At 56.2% G+C, this 8,479-nt stretch overlaps 1 protein-coding gene across 1 annotated transcript in view; it reads right to left on the bottom strand.

Annotated features, from left to right (window-relative positions):
* DNM2 (dynamin 2) overlaps positions 1 to 8,416 on the bottom strand; it is a gene marked incomplete at both ends in the record, with an annotated part of 24,528 nt that extends 16,112 nt beyond the window's left edge. The window contains 10 exons of the mRNA XM_010007251.1: positions 1,073 to 1,217; positions 3,153 to 3,220; positions 3,337 to 3,472; positions 4,015 to 4,157; positions 4,255 to 4,415; positions 4,536 to 4,634; positions 5,257 to 5,460; positions 6,213 to 6,362; positions 7,796 to 7,873; positions 8,331 to 8,416. Coding sequence (XP_010005553.1) covers positions 1,073 to 1,217; positions 3,153 to 3,220; positions 3,337 to 3,472; positions 4,015 to 4,157; positions 4,255 to 4,415; positions 4,536 to 4,634; positions 5,257 to 5,460; positions 6,213 to 6,362; positions 7,796 to 7,873; positions 8,331 to 8,416 — 1,270 coding nt within the window. The remainder of the gene's footprint in view (positions 1 to 1,072; positions 1,218 to 3,152; positions 3,221 to 3,336; positions 3,473 to 4,014; positions 4,158 to 4,254; positions 4,416 to 4,535; positions 4,635 to 5,256; positions 5,461 to 6,212; positions 6,363 to 7,795; positions 7,874 to 8,330) is intronic.
* Positions 8,417 to 8,479: the final 63 nt, after the last annotated feature.

Below are 8,479 nucleotides of genomic sequence, written 5' to 3'. Positions count from 1 at the left end.
GATCTGGGAACTGTGTCCCTGTGTCCCTCTAACCCCACATCCCAATTTCCCAGGATTTGGGGCACTTTTCCCCACCAGGGGGGAACCTCATCTCCAAGCCTGAAAACCCCGGAGCGATTCCCAATCATTTCCTTCTATCCCAGATTCCTAAAATCCCAACTCATGGATCTCCCTGAGCAGGGGAGAGGGAGGGAACTGGGGCAGGAAGCACCAGATCCCAACTCAGCCAGACTGGAAAGGAAAGAAGAGCAGAAAATTCCAGAGCAATTCCCAGAGCCAGGGCAGGATGGAAACAGCGCCGCTTCCCAGGGAATTCCACTCAGTTTTCCCTCCTATTTTTAGCTCCAAATGACCCATTTTTATATAAAATCAATCCAAATGAGGAGAGAGAAGCTGCTTTTTCTGCCCTTGTTTTGGGTTCAAGGTCCCTCTGGTGCTCCAGGAATGTGGAGTCACCTGGAAAACTGGTGATGGAAGATGGGAACTGGTCCTTGATCCGTGGAAAAAAAGTGGGAATTTAGGTTGGGGGGGAGAAAGGGGTTGGAGATGCAAAGTGCTCGTTAGCAAGCAGCTAATGAGTGGGAATGATTGCCAGGGGTTTAGGGATCTGTTGGTCCTGGGATTCCCAGAATGCAGCGGTTTCCATCCCATCAGAAGAGCCACAGAAGGATCCGGAGCCGCGTTCCCGCCGGGAACAACCCTTGGGAACAGCCCTCTAACCTGCCCCAGCATGGATTTGGGGGGGGTGATGGCCACGGATTTGGGGGCCAAATTCCTTCCAGGAATCCTGAGTTCATCCACTGGCATGCCTGGAAACTGCAGGACCTGCCCACGATTCCCACACTCCGGGAACGCCCGCGATCGGCGGAACCTCCCCGGGGGGGGGAAGAATCCAGGTGGGTAAAACCCATGAAGCCAAGGTGGGAAACCTCCCCAATTTTGGTGGGATCTGGGTTTGGGGGTTTTTTTGGATGATTTAGGGCTGTTTTGAAGTGGAGGGAGAATGAAACCCCCAGGGAGAAGGGGCAGGTTGGAGCTGCTGGTTCCCGCTCCGGCGGGAAGCAGCGCCGGCGGGTCCCTTGGCCGTGCATTGTCGGACCGTGTGGATCAGCTCCTGGATCACCAGGTCCACACACTTGAGACAAGGTTCCTTCAGCTGCACCACCTGCTTCTTGACTATGGCCTCGAATGCCAGGTCTGGGGTGAAGAGCCCAGTCCTGGGGGAGCACCAGGAACATGGGAAAGGGTTGGGAAATGGGGGGGGAAAAACGAAGAGAAATGAATAACATGGGGGTTGGGGGTGGGGAGGGGAAACCAACCAAGGAACCCAACAAAAATGGGGGTTGGGGAAGGAGAAAGTACCCAAAACCCAACAAAATGGGGGATTGGGGTGAGGTGGGGAGGGGAAACCAATCAAAAAAACCCAACAAAAAGGGGGGTGGGGGAAGGGGAACAACAAAAATGGGGGTTGGGGAAGGAGAAAGTACCCAAAACCCAACAAAATGGGGGATTGGGGTGAGGTGGGGAGGGGAAACCAATCAAAAAAACCCAACAAAAATGGGGGTTGGGGAAGGAGAAAGTACCCAAAACCCAACAAAATGGGGGATTGGGGTGAGGTGGGGAGGGGAAACCCAACCAAAAAACCCAACAAAAATGGGGGTTTTGGAAGGAGAAAGTACCAAAAACCCAACAAAATGGGGATTTGAGGGAGGAGGGGAGGGGAAACCAACCAAAAAACCCAACAAAAATGGGGGTTTTGGAAGGAGAAAGTACCAAAAACCCAACAAAATGGGGATTTGAGGGAGGAGGGGAGGGGAAACCAACCAAAAAACCCAACAAAAATGGGGGTTTTGGAAGGAGAAAGTACCAAAAACCCAACAAAATGGGGATTTGAGGGAGGAGGGGAGGGGAAACCAACCAAAAAACCCAACAAAAATGGGGGTTTTGGAAGGAGAAAGTACCAAAAACCCAACAAAATGGGGATTTGGGGGGGTTGGGGAAGAGAAAACAACCAAAAAAGCCAACAAAATGAGGGTTGGGGGAGGGTAGAGAAGAGAAACCAACCAAAGAACCTAACAAAACATGGGTTGAGAAGTTTGGGTCATGGAGAAACTGCCAAACCAAAGCCCCAACTGATGACTTGGGGGGGTTGGAAGAAGGAAAACCAACCAAAAACCCACCAAAATGGTGACTGGGGGGTTGGGGGAGGGAAAACCACCCAAAAACAATGAAAAAAAGGGAGATTGGGACAGTTTGGGCCAAGAAAAAACCAAGCAAAAGAAGCAGGGAAAAGGGCAGCTCCCACGTGGGGAGGTTGGGATCCTGGTGGTTGAGTTGGGACCTTCTCCCCATCCTGGGGTTGGGCAGGAGAAGAGGGATGGTTGGAGGGACATGGAGGTGACCCTGGAATTCCCTCCAAGCCCAGGAATGTGTCTGAGCTTGGGAAGTGTTGGATCCAACCGGTGTCACCGTCCCTGTCCCATCACACTCAGCTGGTGGGGTGGGATGGAACCAGCCCCTGGAAGACCTTCCTGACCCTAAACCAACTCCAAACAAGACCTTCCAAATCCAAAAAGGGCTCCAGAAAGACTTCCCAGACTCTGAATGATCCCGTAGAAGATCTTCCAAGGCCAAATCAACCCCAGAAAAGACCTTCCAGACCCAAACTGACCCCAGAAAAGACCTTCCAGACCCTAAACCAACACCAGAAGGACCTTCCAGACCCTAAACCAACTCCAGAAGGACCTTCCAGACCCTAAACCCACTCCAGAAGGACCTTCCAGACCCTAAACCAACTCCAGAAGGACCTTTCCAACCCAAACCAATCCCAGAAAAGACCTTCCAAGCCCTCAACCAAGGCCAGAAACCACCTTTCTGACCCAAACTACCTCTAGAAAAGACCTTCCTGACCCAACCCAACTCCAGAAAAGACCTTCCCAACCCGAAATGCCCCCTGAAAGACCTTCCCGACCCATCCCAAACCCAGAGAAGACCTTCCCAACCCATCCCAAACCCAGAGAAGACCTTCCCAACCCATCCCAAACCCAGAGAAGACCTTCCCAACCCATCCCAAACCCAGAGAAGACCTTCCCAACCCATCCCAAACCCAGAGAAGACCTTCCCAACCCATCCCAACTCAACAACCAACTTGCCTCACACCGTGGATGTTCTTGATGGCGTAGCTGATCTCCCTCCTCAAATCCTTCTCATCAAACTCCATCTGCAGAAGAAGGAGACCCATGGAATCCCCCTTGTCACCCTCAGTTGGTGGCTCCAGGGCATCCAGCTCATCCCACCCACTTCCCAGCAGGAACCAGCTCCCTGGGACAACTTCACCTTCACCAGCTCGAAGGGAAACCTCTCGTGGAAGATGCGGTTGATCCGGGCACCTCCAGAGAGTTCCAGCGTGTCCACCTGGTCTCCTGAACCTTCAATCCTCTTCTCAAAGTCCACCCCGAACTGCTGGACCATTCTGAGGAGAAAAGGTGGGATTGAAGGGATGGGAAGATGGATCCTGAGCCCAAACTGCTCCATTCTGGGCAGTGACAAGGGACAGGGACACGGGATGGTCCCTCAGTGGCAGCTCAGCACAATTGGAGGTGGCAGGAGCCACCAAGCTGGGACTAATGAACCTCCAAAGGAGCCACCAAGTCATGACTGATGAACCTCCAAAGGAGCCACCAAGTCCTGACTGATGAACCTCCAAAGGAGCCACCAAGTTGGGACTGATGAACCTCCAAAGGAGCCACCAACTTGAGACTAATGAACCTCCAAAGGAGCCACCAAGTTGGGACTGATGAACCTCCAAAGGAGCCACCAAGTTGAGACTAATGAACCTCCAAAGGAGCCACCAAGTTGGGACTAATGAACCTCCAAAGGAGCCACCAAGTTGAGACTGATGAACCTTCAAAGGAGCCACCAAGTTGGGACTAACGAGCCTCCAGATTCATTAACTCCATCACCAACCACCTTGCTGCCTGGGAGAGGGAACTTCCCGTGCCAGGAGGAACCTACTGGAGCAAAGCTTTGGTTTTCCTGGTGGGATCATCAGGACGGAAGTTCTTGTACTCCTCCACCTCCTTCTCCAGGGAGAGCAGCTGGCTCTGGAGTTTGCTGCGCAGCGACGGCAGCGACTCCCGGATGTGGTTGGTCAGTTGCTGGAAGAAGAACGGGAAGATCCTTCGGGATCGGCCCTTTCCCATTGGAGATCAACCCACCAGGATGGACAAATCCCTTGGGAAGGGGGAAGCCTACCTGGTTGAGGACCTTCTGCAGGTGGGGGGTGCCCATCCTGTCGGCCATGTGCCTGTAGGCTGGGTGGGACAGGAAGAACTTCCTCTCGGCGGCCAACGCGGCCCTGATGTCCTTCTTGCCGTCGATGTCCTTCTGGCTCCGGTTGACAACCCCGACGTAGCCTGAGGGAGGAGGTGGTGGCTCCTGGTGGGGTTGGGTTCCCAACCCAACCGTGGGGAAAAGGGCAGGACAGAGGGTCCCACCACCCCTGGGTGAGCCAAAGCTTTGGTGGCTCCTCCTACCTCGCCGCAGGGGGAGCAGCTTGTTCTCCAGCACGTCCCGGGCGTCCGTGCCCTCGTCCATCAGGTCCAGTTTGGTGATGACTCCAATCGTTCGTAGCCCTGGAGAACCACAGACCAGGCACTGATTGACCTCCCAAACGAGGCATTGATTGCATTGATTGACCTCCCGGACCCAGGGGATGGGTTGATCCACCTCCCAGCCCCACGGGGATAGGTTGATCCACCTCCCCGACCCAGGGGATGGATCCACCACCTCCCCGACCCATGGGGATGGATCCACCACCTCCCAGGCCCCCAGGATGGATCCACCACCTCCCCACCCCACAGGGATGGATCCACCTCCCAGGCCCAGGGAATGGATCCACCTCCCCAACCCAGGGGGAGGGATCCACCACCTCCCCGCCCCAGGGGGGGGGGTCCACCACCTCCCAGGCCCAGGGAGAGGGATCCACCACCTCCCAGCCCCAGGGGGAGGGATCCACCTCCCAGCCCCAGGGGGAGGGATCCACCTCCCAGCCCCAGGGGGAGGGATCCACCTCCCAGCCAATCCCATGGCACATCACCAAAGGACACTCGGCCCCAGAACTCCTGGCCCCTCCTCAACCACCAGAGGATGGACACTCCTCACTGAGATGAAGAGGAAGGACAAGAACCCCCCTCCCCAGCTCCAAAACCAGCAAAGGCTTCAACACTTGCAGGCAGCTCAACACCTCCCCCTTACCTTGAGGATCAACTTCTTTGGCCATCTTGAGGGCATCTGAGTTGGCCAGGTCCATGTTGGCCGGCGTGACCGCCAGGATCAAGCTGCTCTCCCTGCTGATGAACTGCAGGATCATGTCCCTGATCTGGTACTCGATGTCCTGGGGCTGATCCCCCACTGGCACCTTGGTGATCCCCGGGAGGTCAATCAGGGTCAGGTTCAACACTGGAAGGAGGAGACACAACCCACATCAGGGGCCCAACGTTGGGCTCTCCAGATGGATCTGCTGACAGATCCACCCCTTGGAAGCCTGAGATGATCCCTCAAGGTAGAATTCCCACTGAGTTTGTCCATGAGTGAGGAGGGTCAAGCAGCCTCCAAGGTTGGGAGATCAACCAGACACCCTGAACACTCAATATTTGCTTTTAGGATTCAGGATGGGCCAAATCCTCCCCCTGGCCAGGGTGTCCTTTTGGAGCAAGATCCACCTCCCCGACCCAGGGGATGGATCCACCTCCCCAACCCAGGGGGAGGGATCCACCCCCCAGGCCCACGGGGGAGGGATCCACCCCCCAGGCCCACGGGGGAGGGATCCACCCCCCAGGCCCACGGGGGAGGGATCCACCCCCCAGGCCCACGGGGGAGGGATCCACCCCCCAGGCCCACGGGGGAGGGATCCACCCCCCAGGCCCACGGGGGAGGGATCCACCCCCCAGGCCCACGGGGGAGGGATCCACCCCCCAGGCCCACGGGGGAGGGATCCACCCCCCAGGCCCACGGGGGAGGGATCCACCCCCCAGGCCCACGGGGGAGGGATCCACCCCCCAGCCCCACGGGGGAGGGACCAATAACCCCGGGGACATCACAGCTTCACGACAGGGGAAATTAAGGAAAAAGAAACATTAAATTCCTGGAAAAAAAGACCAGGGAATTGGGTTTTATCCCGTTTGAAGGCAGAGGGGAAGGACTCAACTCACCGTGGGGTGAGTAGACACGGAGGTTGATGGGGACAGGGGAGATGCCCTTGTTGGTCCCCGTCACCCGGTCGGTCTCCGCCTCGATCTCCTGCCGCACCTCGTCGAAATCCGTGAACTTCTTGGACTTGCAGTGGAGGAACTCGGCATATTCTGGGGTGGAAAGGAGGAGAAGGACACACGTTCAACCCAAAGGAAGAGAAGTTGGGCAGCACGGGAGGAACGAGGAGGTTTGGAGGTGGTTTTGGTGCTGAGAAACATGGAGGAGCCGGGAGGGAAAGCACTGAGGAGCTGCCCGGGGGTGAACAGGGTTGTAGGATCATGGGATGGGTTGGGATGGAAGGATCTCTAAGACCATCCAGTCCAACCCCACCATGGGCAGGGACACCTCCCAGCAGCCCAGGTTGCTCCAAGCCTCATCCAACCTGCCCTTGGACAGGGATAGGGAAGCCACCCTGAAGATCACCTATGGATCATTTATGTGGTCTTCAAGGTCCTTTCCAATCCAAACCATTCCATGATCTAAATACCACCCAGACCCACCCCTCTGGATGAGCAGGGACCCCTCCCAGCAGCCCAGGTTGCTCCAAGCCCCATCCAACCTGCCCTTGGACATTTCCATCATCCACAGCTTCTCCAGGAAACCTCTTCCAGGGTCTCCCCACCCTCAGAGTGAAGGAGTTTAATGGAATCATGGAATTATTTGGGGTGGAAGGACCTCAAAGCTCATCTAGATCCAACCCCCACCATGGGCAGGGACACCTCCCAGCAGCCCAGGTTGCTCCAAGCCCCATCCAACCTGCCCTTGGACACTTCCATCACCCACCACTTCTCCAGGAAGCCTCTTCCAGGGTCTCCCCACCCTCATTTTCCCCTCCCATCTATCCCAATCTCCCTTCTTCCAACTCCAAACCATCCCCACTTCTCCCATCACTCCATGTCCTTGTCCCAAGTCCCTCCCCAGCTTTCCTGGAGCCCCTTCAGGTCCTGGAGGTACCTCCTGGAGGCACCTGAGGGCACCAGAGGTAACTACTAGAGGCATCTAAAGGTAATTCCAGTGCCATCTCCCCATTCTAGGGCCACCACCACCACTTCCCAATTCCAACCAGCAGAAACAAGGAACTTCTGGACATCCAGCCCATGGGCAGGAGGTTATGGAACGTGGCTCCAGTGACCCCTCCAGCTCCCAACCAAAGGAACCGTGTTTCCTTCTGGGAAAGGAGCAATTCCCCCTGGAAATGGGGCTCCTGACTGGGAAAAGAAGCCCCACGTCCTGCCCCTCCGTGTCCCCAAGGCCCATTTCCCAACCCTAGAGTCAAACTTGCCCAGATCCCAACTCCTGGGATAATGAGCCCACGTGGGAAGCAGGAATTGTCTCCTGGAAGAGGAGCAGGATGGACTGGAATGTGTCCCAGCTCCACCCCAGGCCCCACTCTGATGGACTTGGCCACAACAACCTCCAGCTTGTGGCCACTTCCTGAGGGATCGACATTCCCAAATCCCCTGGGAGGAGGGATCCAGACAACCACGACATGGCAAACCCAGGAGCCTTTTCTCCTGGCCATTCCCACCTTCTCCCACCTTACCTGTCTTGGAGAAGATGAGCTGCAGGATGAGAGGCCGTCGGGTGACGATCCCGGAGCCGCGGGGAAGAAAATCCCTGCAAAGAACCCAAGGAATGTCAGGGCTGCCATTTCCTGATGGGTTGGATCAGTTCATTAACCCTCAGGTCGTTAATTAGGTGATTCACACTGTGATTTATCAGGTAATTAACCCTGCTACGTTGATCATCCGGTATCTAAACCACGGGATGATGAGCTGGAGAAGACCTGGATCCCACCTGGAATTGCTGGAAGGGGCCAAAGGAGCAGGGACACCTTGGGAATGTGACCCCCTGGGGCCCAGCTCAGGGGGGGGATCCCACCCCATTCCCTGTGGGAAAGGGGGCAGAATGGAGCCCCACGGCCTAGAGGAGCCACTGGAGGAGGGCTGAGCACTTCCCACATCCCAGGGAATTCCTGGATGGGGAAATTCGGGAAGGGCTTTCCCAGTTGGTGGGAGTTTCAGGGGGGATGAACCCATCGACTGTTCTTTGGGCCCTAATTCCACCTGTTTCACCCCCAAAAAAGGACTCGACCACGGAAATGCTTTCCCAGGAGAGAATTCCCAGGGGGTTTGATGTCGTGGGAATGGGGGGGGGTTGATTTCTTGGGAATGGGGGGGTTGATTTCTTGGGAATGGGGGGATCATTCCCCTTGGGAGGGGTTGGA

This window comes from Chaetura pelagica, unplaced genomic scaffold (assembly GCF_000747805.2).
Source record: "Chaetura pelagica isolate M959 unplaced genomic scaffold, ChaPel_1.0 scaffold450, whole genome shotgun sequence".
Taxonomy (NCBI): domain Eukaryota; kingdom Metazoa; phylum Chordata; class Aves; order Apodiformes; family Apodidae; genus Chaetura; species Chaetura pelagica.
Note: the sequence above shows the minus strand (reverse complement) of the source record. Positions and strands in the feature narration are given on the sequence as shown.